At 42.0% G+C, this 14,925-nt stretch overlaps 1 protein-coding gene across 1 annotated transcript in view; it reads left to right on the plus strand.

Annotated features, from left to right (window-relative positions):
• The first annotated feature begins 5,765 nt into the window (after positions 1 to 5,765).
• LOC132405856 (retinol dehydrogenase 8-like) overlaps positions 5,766 to 14,925 on the plus strand; it is a 54,365-nt gene continuing 45,205 nt past the window's right edge. The window contains exon 1 of the mRNA XM_059990850.1: positions 5,766 to 5,871. Within this exon, the coding sequence (XP_059846833.1) occupies positions 5,766 to 5,871 (106 nt within the window). The remainder of the gene's footprint in view (positions 5,872 to 14,925) is intronic.

Here is a 14,925-nt window from a genome sequence, read left to right on the forward strand (position 1 = left end):
TGCAGCCAGACAAGATGCTCTCCATGGTACATCTGTAGAAGTTTTCAAGTGTTTCAGGTGACAAACCAAATCTCCTCGAACTCCTAGCTGTGTCGATATGTTGGGACCAGGTTGGATCCTTTGAGATAGGGAACTTGAAAATGCTCACTTCTGATCTCTCTGAGGATTGGTTTGTGTTCCCTCATTTTACCCTTTCTGAAGTCCCCAGTCAGCTTTTTGGTTTTACTGTCATTGAGTGCAGTTTTAAAGTGTCTTCTCATTGCTTTCTAAAATTTAACCCCTCAGACAAGCTTTCATTAGTTCTAGCATTTTCTGGTGCTGTTGTATTTGCATATTTAGGCTCAATCATTTATAGGCCTACAGGTCCTTGTGAACCAAATCACGAGTCCTGTATTTGCCAATATTTGCCATGTTGACCACCTAATCTGTGACAGTGACCTTTAAAGTGGACAATATGGGGTGCTCTGTTCTAATATTACCAAAGATAATAAATTTGTTACTTGCAGTACTTGTAGCTAAAATTGACATAGTACAAATGAACTTATGATACACATGATAACCAGTACAACATATTTACAAATACTTGATAAAACATTCATTCTGCCTTTCCACTTTGCAAATATCTTTATTAAAACAAATCCAGGATTTTTTTTCTCTCATGTTTGTGTTAATTTGGTAGGAAGTGGCACATGAATGTTTTCTTGTAACACATACGAAAACTGAAGGAAGTCGACATGTCAGACAACACCTGTGAGAGGAATAAACAGCTGACATTTCAGAACAAGACCCTTCACCAGCTGGAGGTACTCAGCAGGTCAGGCAGCATATATGGAAAGGAATAAACAGTCGGCGTTTTGGGCTGAGACCCTTCATCTGAGGTCCTGAAGAAGGGTCTTGTCCAGAAGCATCTACTATCCATTCCTCTTTGTTGATACTGCCTAACCTGCTGACTTGTTCTAGCATTTTGTGTGTGTTACTTTGGATTTACAGCATCTGCAGAATCTCCTGTGTTAATGTTCCACATGATGCACAAAATAGGAAACGGTTGCCCTCTGAAATCCTGTGTTTTGTAAAATGTCTTCTCTTTGGAGGTGATTTATGATCATTGTCAAATAAAATGTTTCCTGTGGGCATATTCCTGAAAGAGTTAATTTTCCAAATGCGTATACTAATTTTCCTGGAGTGATCCACAATGATTTTGAATAGATAGAGAAACTTAGCTCTCTGCTTGTGTGACTCTGGACCTCAGCCTTAGAAGAAAATCCCAGAGGTGGTAAGAGTGTCTATAAATCTGAAGTCAACAGGAATCAAATGGGTTGGGTCAGTTCTGGTGCAGGAAGAGGGTTGTGGTTGATGAAGGTAAATGGTCCCAGACCCAAGATGCCACTGCAGGAGTTACAGATGGCCATGTCATTGACCCAACCATCACAGGCTGCTCTGATGGCCTTTCCTTTCCAAGGTCATAAGTGGGTGTTGATTTCTGATCATTGTTCATGTTAATTCGGCATTCCTCAGCAAGTGAGCCATGCCTCCATTTGGGAAGACGTACAGCATTCAGGCATGGGTTGATGAGGTAAGTAATATCTGTGCCATCTCTATGTCTCAGCTCTGCAATGTCTCAAGCTCATCTGCAAAAGGAGGAGGCTTGGGGGGTTGCATCAAACCAGTCCTGTAAAAGCCCAGAGCTACAGAAGCTCCAAAAACCTCATCCCTGGGAGAGGAGGGATGCATCAAGAAGATGGGCTACACTTAAGGACGATTTGAAAGACTGACCCGGACAGAGGTCTCTAGTGACAGAGCTGCTGATGGCAGCTTGTGCTTCAGAGAAATCTCAATGTCTCATTGCTCAAAGGGATGACCATCACTCAAATGTAAAAAAAAAGCAAATCAAGGTGATTTTGATATTACTCTTACACAATCTTCCAGATCCTGCTTGAAAGGTTAACCCTTTTGTTCTGGCATGGCATTTTACAGCACCAGTGACAGGTTCATTTCCTGTCACTGTCTAACCCTGTGGGTTTCTTGCTTCCTCCCACATCCCACTCAGTCTGCTACTATTGGAGGATAAAAATATTATGGAGTATAAAACTTGTATTACTTGCTGTGTAACCAAAACTATGTAGTCAGTTTGCTATGCATGTACCCAAGATGAAATGCTGGGAATGTAGAAGACAATGGTGTGTTAATATATGTTAATGAGAGGTAGCTGAGAGATGTAGTCAGCTTTGAAGTTTGCTATTTGCTATGCATGTATCCAATTGAATGTAGAAGACAATGGTGTGGTAATGAGAGGTAGCTAAGAGATGTTTTGCTTTGAACTTCTTTGCTGTGTAACCAAAACTATGTAGTCAGCCTTGATGTAGATTATGTAGTTTGAACTTGCTATTTGCTATGCATGTACCCAATTTAGTAGGAGAATGAAATCTTAAGAATGTAGAAGACAATGGTGTGTTGGTGAGAGGTAGCTAAGCGATGTAGATTAGAACATGATTAAGTCAATGGGACATACGTGTGGTACGTGTGAAACTGGACCAGGAGATTGATATAAAAAATGCTGTGTCCGGGGATCGGTGGGCAATCAGCGACTCGCTCACTGACTGTCTCAGCTTTGATTTGCAAATTAAAGTTTAACCCTTCTTGAAGAATCTTCTGCGTCTCCTGCTCATTTGTGAGGCGCGAAAAACCACGGCACTACCCAAAGCATCGGGGCGTCATGATTGACTACAGAGTTGCCTGGATTTACTAAACAGACTGCGAGCAGGTTAAAGAGCTAGCACCTTGTATCACTGTCTTCAAGACAGGACAGGTGAGAATGCCTTTGCTTTGGCAGATAAGCTAGCAAGCTGACTTGGATGCCCGTTGTCCAAGTGTTGTCAGTTGTTGGGAAGGAATCACTTGGGTTGGACGTTTTTGTTTCATTAGCTAGCATCTGAAAGTTACAAATACTACCAGACACACGAACAACTTCTGTCCTAGTGTGATCAGGTTCAGCTCCCAATTCCAATGGCTTTTCACCATCTGCAGAGAACAAGTATCATTGCTTACATGCATTGAGGTAGTAAAATGAGAAAATGCTGAACGTGGTGTTGTTGCAGAGAATGTGCAGTTCTGGTAAATAAAGTGCAAGAGTGATGATATGGTAGAATGGGAGTTCAAAAGTTCACCTTTAGTGAATGGGAGTTTGGTAACAGCAGTGTAGAGGTCATCCTTGAATCTGTGACTTCATTACAACCAAGCAGTAGTTGTAGGTATGTGAGTGGTTATTGAAAAGGGCTTCAGCGTAAATGAAGTCACTAAGGTGGTTTGGTGAAGGTTGACTATGCAAGCTGGTCCAAAGGGAAAGAGGACCAGAAACTAAATCTCCTTCTCCAATCACATTCCATTCATTAGGCATATAATAACAACTGGCCCTCATTCGGAGGAGAGGAATAGTGTCCTGGTTAGTTTGATAGTTTACTGCCTTGCATGGAAAGAGGGAATGACAATTAGAGGGTCAGAGGATTGTGTATTGACTGAGAATTCACTTACAACAAATTGTCAAATGCCTATCTGATATCACACTGTGGTGACGATCGCTGCATGTGTTGGCATGAATCTTAAGGTTCAGCCAAGGGGTGAAGGTAGGGAAATCACCATCTACCTAAAGAAATGGGACCCAAAGGCTTGCACCTTAATCTTGCTGGATTGACAAGAGGTACCAAGAGATTATTTGCTCTGGTTGAACAGCCCAAGTTGGGTTTTAAACTTCTGATCAGGACTCGGAAGGAGAAACAAAATGAGAGTTGTGAATCATTGGAACTCCAGTTAACCACAATGAGGGGCCAAGAGCTGAATTACCATAGCTGGATGAGGGAAATCAAGTCCTAAGATTGGTTGAGCTGGAGCAGTGGAGAGGACCTCTTCAAGCAAACTAACTCAAATCAAAAGTGAAAAGTGCACGAATGGCCAGCTCCATAACACAAAGGGCACTGGGATGCAGAATGAACAATCTCACTCCGACACTAGAACACAATGTACCCCCACACACATTAAATCCATAAGTGAACAGCAAGGTTCTGAGAGAAAATATTTGTCAGGTTAACAGATGAGATTCCCAGAGGGCCAAGACTTACTTTTACTTTTCTGAGAAGATATCCGTGGTCTTCAAATTGGTTTTAAGTATTAGGAAAGCTAATAATTTCAATTCACATCATGCCAAATACTTCCAACTACAAATTAACATAAGAACATAATAGGGGCAGGAGTAGGCTGTCTGGCCTGTTGAGCCTGCTTTGCCATTCAAAAAGTTCATGGCTGATGTGACAGAGGACTCATCCCCACTTACCTGCTCTCCCCCCCCCCCCACCCCATAACCCTTAATTCCCCTACTATGCAAAAATCTATCCAACCTTGTCTTAAATATATTTACTGAGGCAGCCTCCACTGCTTCACTGGGCAGAGAATTCCACAGATTCACCACTCTCTGGGAAAAGCAGTTCCTCCTCATCTCCATCCTAAACCTACTCCCCTGGATCTTGAGGCTCTGTCCCTCCATATAGACAAACAACTCAACTACTCTTTACCCTCCAAGCCACTCTTCTATACACAACTGCATTTGCTGGCCAATTATTGCCAAGACTGATCCAATTAAACAGTATGAATCTCCACACATCCCACTCACAGGCAATACAAATCATTTATTGCAACAAAGGCTTAACATAGTTGGATCGATGGGAATGATGGTGAGTTAATTTAGTGTCACCTGACTGAAATGGGTCTCTTGGGTGGTCACCAGTGGTTGAATAATCTAATTGATTCCTTAATAAATCCCAATGTTCCCTTTAATTTGTAATGTCCAGTGTGCGCAAAAATCTTGTGCTGTGCAAATTTTTTTGCCCAGTGACAATATGTGTGCACTGAATAAAAACAGTATAAATAAGCCAATTCTAAAATCTGCAGACAAATCATTGCAAACTCCACGCTGTCAACTGGAAAAGGAAATGTGGTTGTGTTCAATCATGAAATATACTCAACGTGCCAACAAATTAGAGGGTGACAACCCTTTGTGCGCAGTTTAAGTTCCTTTGTGCGCAAGTAGCAAAAGATGTGTGCACGTACACCTTAGAGGGAACATTGATCACAGCTTCTTCATGATTCCCATCTTATTCCCCTTTTCAGAGTACAATCAAACTGCAGCTTGGAAGTAGTCTTTGCATATGTGAGTCAGGATAAGCATCCTGTAATAGGGTTAACAACTAATCTCTATTAGGCTCAACACATGACACATTCAGTCTGTTCGGCACTACCTGAGGAGGGATAATTTGAGTAGAACTTGAAGACAATTAGTAGATGAAAGAGATTCTATGACACTCATCTGGAGAATGGTACGGAGTTCCAGAGTCCTTGGGGGGGCGGGGGGGGGGGAGTCTTCACTCAGTACCTCCATACTAGAATTCCATGGCTTTACTATTGAACCTTTATGGAAATGTTCTGTATGTATGTCATCTGCTGTGTTTATAATGGTACAACCTTGACTACACCTCAAAAGCTGTGAGTATGACATAATATTTTTTTGGGATATTCTGTGGTTGTGAAAGTTGCTGTATTTTTAATTTCTGTTTAAGATTAAGCAGCATTAGCTAATGTTAAGACTGCACAAATCTTAGCCTGGTAGATTACACAATGCCTGCATATTTATTAACAGCTCGCTGTGGCAATGTGACTGATGAGCTTTGTCTGAGTCTACAAACTCCTCGTTATTCTCTCTCCCCGCAGCTGGAGTAACAATGGCAAGCGCTGGGCAAAAGGTTGTGCTGATCACTGGATGCTCGTCCGGAATCGGTTTAACACTTGCTGTCCAACTTGCAAATGATACCAGGAAACAATTTTACGGTAGGTATTTTGCTAGTTTAAAAAAAAACTCATTGCACAAGTAGTGTAACAATATTATTGTTAAATACATCAAGTAAATAGATGCTATTCTTTATGTAATTTTAATAGATTCCTTTTGGATTGATAGATGTTTTTCACAGACTGATGTCAGTGCAGAAGTAATTATGGTAAAGGAGGGTGAGAGGCGATTTGATAGAGGTGTAGAAGATAATAGGCATATACGCAGTGGTCACTTGATTACAGGAGGTACCTAATAAAGTGGCCACTGAGTATATGTGGTCTTCTGTTGCTGTAGTCCTTTGACTTCAAGGTACAAGGCATTCAGAGATGCTCGTCTACACCTTGTAACACCTGGTTGTTTGAGTTAATGTCAGCTTGAACCACCGGCCATTCTCCTCTCATTTCTTTCATTAACAAAATGTCTTTGCCCACAGAACTGCCACTCACTGGATGATTTTTATTTTCCTCACCATTCCCTGTAAATCTGAGAGACCATTGTGAATGAAAATCCCAGGAGATGCTCAAACCACCCTGTCATTCCACGGTCGAAGTCACTTGGGACACATTACTTCCCCATTCCGAATCAGAATCGGGTTTATTTGTCAACAGCAGCAGCAGTTCAATGCAGTACAGATAATATCGAAAGAGAAAAAATAAGTATATTTATATATTAAATAGATTAAAAATAGTGCAAAACACAAATAATATATACTTTTTAAAAAAAAGTGAGGTAGTGCACATGGGTTCAATGTCCATTTAGGAATTGGATGCCAGAGGGGAAGATGATGTTGTAGAATCACTGAGTGTATGCCTTCAGGCTTCTGTACCCCCTTCTTGATAGTAACAATGAGAAGAGGGCATGTCCTGGGTGGTGGGGGTCCTTAATGGTGGACGCTGCCTTTCTGAGGCACTGCTCTTTGAGGGATGTCTTGGATACTATGGAGGCTAGAAACCAAGATGGAGCTGATTAATTTTACAACTTTCTGCATCTCCTTTCGGTCCTGTGCAGTAGTACCACAATCCCACCTCTCCACCCCTTACCAGACAGTGATGCGGCCTGTTAGAAGCGGTACATTTATAGAAGTTTTTGAGTGTTTTAGGTGACAAACCAACTCTCTTCAAACTTTAAATGAAATATAGCCACTGCCTTGCCTCCTTTATAGCTGCATTGATATGTTGGGACCAGGTTAGATTCTCAGAGATCTTGACACCCAGGAATTTGAAATTGATCACTCTCTCCGCTTCTGACCCCTCTGAGGGTTGGTTTGTGTTCCCACGACTTGCCCTTCCTGAAGGGGCTTGCTTCGCTGTTTGCTCTGAATAATAACTGAACCTCTTGACCATGTTTGCATACTTTTATGCATTGAGTTGCTGCCACATAATTAGATATTTGCATTAGCGAGCAGGTGTATAATTTATCTAATTAGGTGGTCACTGAGTGTAGATCGAGTGGATGGCCAGAGACTTTTTCCCAGGATGGAAAAAGCTAATATTGAGGGCATAATTTTAAGGTGATTGGAGGAAAGTATAGTTGGGGGGGGGGGGGGGGGAGATTATCAGAGGTAAGTTCTTTACACAGAATGTGGTGGAACGCCCTACCGAGGATGATGGTAGAGGCAGATGCATGAGGGGCTTTTAAGAAACTCTTAGATAGGCATGTGGGTGCTACAAGGATGGAGAGTTATGTAGGAGGGAAGGGTGAATTTATCTTAGAGTAGGTAAAAGATCAGCACAACATCATGGGCTGAAGGGCCTGTACTGTGCTGTTTTGTTTCTATGTTGTAATTGTAAAGTGTTACAAACATTCTAGTGCATCTGAGCAATTGTATAAATTTTCACTGTGGAGCAATCTTCCAAATAAACCTATAGGGATATCACAAGCATTTTCAAATTTGATCTGTTTTTACGATGGCAGTTCAAGTTAGTTGGAAACTGCCTTGGTCATATCTTGTTAATTAGAGTTTTGTTGGAATCCTTTGAGTAAATTGTTGATTAAACCCTCCTGGATAATTATTTTACTTGTATAAAATCTCACTACTTTGGTCTTTATTATAGAAATACTTCGAAGTGTTTGAATGAATAGATTTCGTATCAGTACTGCAATTTAAAGATACATTTTGTTGTCTGTTATTTTTCAACCACATTTGAAAGCTCTTTACAACGGTACAGGGAGCTGGCTGCCTTCTGCATTACTACTCTCATTTACCCTTTACAGAGGTACAGGGAGCTAGCTGCCCTCTGTGTCCCTCCTCTCATTTACTCCGGAACACAGCTGTAGTAGAGATAGTTTTCTGTTCTTGGGAAACTCTGGGATATAAACTAATAGCCAGTAAGGAGCGGTCACAGTGAAAACACCAGGGCTAAAGTGGATGCTGTGATACCATTCCATAACTGAGACAGTTTGATCTGAAATACTGTATCTAACTAATTAGAGCTCTCCTCTGATTTGCTAGGAGTACACCAGTAACTACAATTACCTGGCCAGCAAGATGAGGTACAAGTTGATGTCACTTTAAATAAATACATTTAGCAAATGAAATTTCTGTCTCCTTTTGACATTAGATTCTATTACAGAGCAAACTTTACCTGACAGGTTTTGTGTAATGTTCAGTGGTCACTATGTGTGGTGGGCTGCGTGTACCTGTCTGGACACGCCCCCCTGCTGGCTGCTCCTGTGGCTCCTCCCACGGACCCCTGTGTAAGGGCGATTGAGGCCTGAGCCCAGCCTCTCAGTCTCCAGGATGTAGTATGGTGGTCACTCACTGCTTGTTCCTTCTTCCAGCCAATAAAAGCCGATATCTCGCCTTTACGTCTCAGAGTGAGTTATTGATGGTGCTTCAGTATGTCATTGACGATTCTGTAACTCTCAAGGGATCTCTAATTCTTTTCTCTTTTTAACATTTGTCTTCAACTGTTTAGTTCTGTTAATTATCTTTATCTGCAATATACAGCAGACTTTAAGCTTGAAACCAAGGGCAGCTTATTTTAAGAGGATTGGTTTCTTTATAGAAACACGTGGTGCCTGAACTCCGATTAACAGCCTGGAGCACTGCAGTACAGCGTTAACTCCTTTATGCAGGATTCTCCATGGACCAAGTTGTTGGGACTTTGTGACTTTGAAATGAACAGTTCTATAAATCAATTGGCACATCGGATAAACATCAATAGACTTAAGAGATTCTGCAGATACTGGAAATCTAAAGCAACACACCCAAAATGCTGGAGGAACTCAGCATCTATGTCAGGGAACATCAACAAACAATTGACATTTTGTGCCGAGACCTTTCATCAGGACTGGAAAGGAAGGGTGAAGAAGCTGGAATAAGTAGGTGGGAGAGGGGAAGGAGTACAAGCTGGCAGGTGATAAGGTGAGATGAAGTGAGGTGAAAGTGGGTGGGTTGAAGTAAGAAACTGGAAGGCGATAGATGGAAGAGGTAAAGGGCTGAAGAAGAAGGAATCTGACAGGAGAGGACAACCTACCATGGAAGAAAGAGGAGGAAGGGAACCAGAAGGAGGCAAGAAGAGAAGGGGTAAGAGGGTAACCAGAATTGGGAATGGAAAAAGAAAGAAAGGGGAGGGGAGAAATCAATGTTCAGATTTATAAGTGTAGATCAAGTTGTCAATGTTAGTTTATTAATGATCAGTGTTATGATTCCTAAATCAGAAGATATTTTACATTTATTAAATCATCCTTCCTCTCCTACCTCCTTGTTTTACGCATTGGCCTGCTATTTAAAACTTTGTTTTGGGATTGATCTTCCCGCTACAATCATTTCTTTTCTTACTCCAGTGTGGTTTGGAATTAGGAAGCCATCACAAAACAGGGAAACAGGGTCACTAATTATCTTGCTTCTGGGTTCAAAAGGTTTGGTTTGGCCCAAGTGTAACCTGCGTTGGAATGGCAGAGGAGGAGCATTCTGGCTGTGAGTGCTGATTAAACGTTGATGAGCTCCAAACTGATTCTGCTACCTACTGACTCACTTTCATGGAGTCAATGACGCTAGTTCTCAGTATTATTTCATTATTTTTAATGACACGGTTTGGTTTCATTTGCACATTAGTTGTTTGTCGGTCTTTGTTTACAAAGCCATATAGAAACATAGAAAACCTACAGCACAATACAGGCCCTTTGGCCCACAAAGCTGTGCTGAACATGTCCCTACCTTAGAACTACCTAGGCTTACCCATAGCCATCTATTTTTCTAAGCTCCATGTACCCATCCAGGAGTCTCTTAAAAGACCCTATCGTTTCCGCCTCCACCACCGCTGCCGGCAGCTCATTCCACACACTCACCTCTCTCTGTGTAAAAAAAAAACTTACTCCTGACATCTTCTCTGTACCTGCTTCCAAACACCTTAAAACTATGCCCTCTCGTGCTAGCCATTTTGGCCCTGGGGAAATGTCTCTGACTATCCATGCAATTAATGCCTCTGATTATCTTGTACACCTTTATCAAGTCACCCCTCATCCTCCGTCACTCCTAGGAGAAAAGGCCTAGTCCACACATCCTATTCTCATAAGGCTTATGACGTAGGCATAGAGTTAAGCCATTCGGCCCATCGAGTCTGCTCTGCCATTCCATTATTGCTTGTTTATAGCCCTAGCGATATACAAGTTGCCACTCACTCCCCACCTCTTCTTGCAGACTTCAATTTCAGGAAGACATCTTTAGGTTTAGCAGATATTTAGTTTTCCCTGTAAGATCTAGGTCAATAATAAAAAGAAATTTATTAAACTTTTGCAACCTTCTATTTCCCATTAGTTTACAATGTGATTGCTTGAAGTTTAGAAAACTATGAAAAACATGAAATTACAGACATAGTCAAGTAGTACTTTGAAATGTAGAAATTCTGCGAGATCCCTCTTATTAAACATATATATGTAGTTTCTCATAAATTCCATTGTATTTCTTTGTTTTGCTGTAAATGTCTGCAAGAAAATTAAATGGCAACATGTACTTTGATAATAAATTTACTTTGACTTTGACCACCCACTCCCATGTCCTCTGATAGTTATCAGAAGTTGGGTGCAAAATGCTCCACAATCTTGCGTTGTAAAATATCTGGATAGTCAGTCCGTTAGATTCAGTATTTGCCCACCTTAGAAAGCATACTGGAGCCATACAATCATATATTATGGGAAAAGGCTCTTCAATTCAATGAGTAATTCACTTACCAACCCGGGATGTGGGAGGAATCCGGAGGAAACCCATACAGTCACGGGGAGAACATGCAAACTCCAAACGGAGCAGCTTGGGATCAAACCCAGGTTACTGATCATAAGGAGATAGCAGCAAGCCTTCTAACCATGATCTGTGATTGGAGGTTCTTAAATTGGAGATTCTGAGTTATAGCACAAGAATACTCTGATAATCTGCTGTCTGACTCTTTGGAATCCCTGGTGCTTAGTCAGTTGGCTCACCACATCATGTTTGCCCTCCTCCCTTTTTAGCCGGGTCATAGAATCATACAACATGCAAACAGGCCCTTCAGCCCTACTGATCCATGTTGACCCAGATTCCTCTCTAAGCTACTCCCTTTTGTCCGAGTTTGGCTTGTGTCCCTCTGAACTGTTGTGTTTGATATTGAGAGAGAGTGCAGGAAGCCAGCCATGTGGGATCTTCAACTGAACTTTATTGATAATTCTGCTTGTACAGTATGTGAACTCCTCCCATGTAGGAATGGCTAACTGTGTGATATAGGAATAGCCTATTAAGACCGTAAGATATAGGAGCAGAATTAAGCCATTTGGCTCATCAGGTTAACCTTGCTAACTACAGCCTATTATATCATGTGTCTCCAAGTACCCTGAAACCACATCCTTAACAATGGGCTCCAACATCTTCCCAACCACTAAGGTCAGACTAACTGGTCTATAATTTCCTTTCTTCTGTTTCTCTCCCTTCTTGAAGAGTGGAGTGACATTTGCAACTTTGCAGTCTTCCAGAACATTCCAGAATCTACTGATTTTTGAAAGATCATTACTAATACCTCCACAATCTCTTCAGCCACCCCTGTCAGAACTCTGGGGTGTACACCATCTGGGCCCAGGTGACTTACAGTATCTACCTTTAGACCTTACAGTTTCCCAAGATCCTTCTCCCAAGTATGGCAACTTCATGCACTTCCTGACCCCTGACACTCTGGAACTTCCACCACACTGCTAGTGTCTTCCACAGTGAAGACTGATGCAAAATTCATCTGCCATTTCCTCGTCCCCATTACTCTCTTTTGCACTGTTTTCCGGCAGTCCAATATCCACTCTCACCTCTCTTTCACACTTTATATATCTGAAGAGACGTTTGGTATCCTCTTTAATATTATTGGCCAGCTTACTTTCGTATTCCATCTTTTCCTTCTTAATAACTTTTTTTAGTTGCCTTCTGTTGGTTTTTAGAAGCTTCTCAATCCCCTAACTTCTCAATATTTCTATATAACTGCTGCTGAGGATGTAGAGGACAGCTTAGACTCCTCAATATTCCATAAGTAGTAACCTACAGTGAGAAGATACTTGTCTCTTTTTAGCTCGAATGTCTGTGCCTGCAATTTGCCGTGGAAAGTCTGGGAGTACTGTAGGATAGAGGTTCAGCATGATTTTTGTGTAGTTTTCCGAAGGCTTCACATTACTTTACATAATCTCCCAGCTGTGTGCTCAGACCAAGCCACCACATGGATTGCCTCGCTTTTAGGTGGCATTTTTCGATGCCTTGCTGTCCTTGGTGGATTTGACTGCCCTTTAGCGGCAAACCATCAGGAATGGTGAGCGTGTCTCTTACGAGCCAGTAAGGTCCGAGTTTGTGAGCTCCTTTTGGAACAGCTGGCCATCCGTGCTTGGAGTATTGCATGACTTTGCTGCTTATTTGGTCCCTTTTCAATTAAAAGTGTGAACTTCGTCCAGTTTACTCTGTGATGCAGGAAAGCTTTCATGTACCTGAGCTAAGTAGTTGTTGGTATCTTTAAAGAGGGCATTGCAGGCTCCCATCTGCTTATGTCTGCATGACATTCTCGACAGAGTGTCTGCTGTTGTGAAAGATTTGCTGGGCATATGTTCAATGTCATAAAAGTATTGCATAAGCCTAATTCTGAATCTATGCAGACGTCTAGGTAAGTTATCCAAGTGTTTCGAGCTGAGGAGTCTGACAAGCGGCCTGTGATCTGCTTCAAGGAGGAATTTAGTGCCTAACAAGAAGCAGCTGAAGTGTTCACAATCCCACACAAGAGCCAGCATCTCCTTTTCAATTTGGGTGTAATGCTGTTCTGCAGGAGTCGGTGCTCTTGATGCACGCACCACTGGATTCCATACACTGTTGTAGTTTTGCATGAGTACTGCTCCTTGGCCAAAGGAAGAGACATCTGCTGAGACCTTGGTTTCTTCCGACCAAAGAACACCAATGACGGTGGTGAGATAAGCTCTGCTTTAAGTGATGAGAATGAATTCTCCTGTGGTATGTCCCAGGCCCAAACATTTCTCTGGGAGAGGAGGTCACATAGTAGCTTTGTTTTCTCTGCCCAATTTGAAATAAACTTTCCCAACTGGTTTACCATGCCAAGGAAACTGCAGATCTCTGATACATTCGTTGGTTGTTTCATGTTCCAAACCCCTGGGAATTTGTCTGAATCTGGTTGCACTCCCTCAAAAGACAGTTGATGGTGTAAGAGCCTCACCTCCATCTATGAAAATTCACATTTCTTTTTGTTCAGGTTGATTCCAGCCTGTTTCAGATTCTCCAAGGCAGCTTCCACTCTTTTGTCATGTTCCTCCAATGATGAGCATATTGTCCATGTGGCAGACTATTCCTTCCAGTCCCTCCGAAATTTGGTTCATCCTCATCCAAAAGTGTTCAGGGGCCAATGAGATGCCAAAAGGGAGTCTCTTGAAGGCATAGTGTCCATATGGTACGATAAAGTTTGTGAGCTTCTGTGAATCAGGAGCTAAATGGATCTGCCAGAGCCCTGAGTTTGTATCTAGCTTGGTGAAGAACTTTGTTCCACCCAGCATACCCAATATGTGCTCATCAGAGGGAAGAATAAACTTCTCCTACTTCACTGCATTATTCAATTTTGTTAATTCAACACGGATCCTCAGTGTACCACCTGGCCTGGGTACAGGAACAATGACTGCACACTAGTCAGTAGGTCCATCCACTCTAGTTATGAAGTCAATCAACTTCATGCTCTAACTTTCAACTTTGGCTTTGTTCATCAACGGGACTGGTGGTCCGCCTCACTGCGGACATCAGTAGGATGACGTACTCTTTGTTCAGTACCCCCAGGCCTGTGAACAACTCCAGGTACTTCTGCCGGTGAACATTGTTCAGGGAAACCAATCTTGCAATGAGGTTCAGCTTTTCAATGGCGTGTTGTCCCAGTAGTGGTGAGAAGTGATCTTGAACAATCCTCTTTTAACTGTTTCTCATTTTAATGGATGAAAGTAGCAAACATTCCTTTCACACTCAGCTTGCGTTTCCCTGGCCCGTGAGCACTTTCTTCATCGGGTTTAGCGCAATGCCTGTTTTCTTCACCAGTTTTGTGAACAGACATCTGACCCAGTGTTTGCTTTGAACGTCACTGCCTCAGTTTGCAACTGAATCATAGTATACCAGCCTTGTTATTTGAATCTAGAACCCCATGGAAAGCACTCTCCTTGTCTGAATCATGGTCTTCTTTGATCTCCTGAAGAACTGTTTCTGAGTGTCACTGGCTTTTATAATGGCCAACTCTATTGCACTGGTGGAATTTCACTTGTTTTGCTGGTCAGAGCTCCATGATGTAGAATGGCAACTTGTGGCATATCCTGTACTTGGACATTTTGCCTGCTCTCTGTTTTGCTTGTCAATTTTGTTTGAGTTGAGCTCTACTGTCACCTCTTTTTATAGACTTTCTAACTGCACCTTTTCTGTTTTTGTACAGCTTCTAGCTTTACCTCCGCATCATTTTTTGTATCTGAGTTCTACCTGTTGCTGATGACCATACTAATAGCTTTCTCTTATGTGAGATTTGCCTGCAACAGAAATCTCTCTGACAATTTGGAGTCTAGTAGCCTGACAACAATCC

Source organism: Hypanus sabinus, chromosome 16 (genome assembly GCF_030144855.1).
Source record: "Hypanus sabinus isolate sHypSab1 chromosome 16, sHypSab1.hap1, whole genome shotgun sequence".
In the NCBI taxonomy this organism is placed as follows: Eukaryota; Metazoa; Chordata; class Chondrichthyes; order Myliobatiformes; family Dasyatidae; genus Hypanus; species Hypanus sabinus.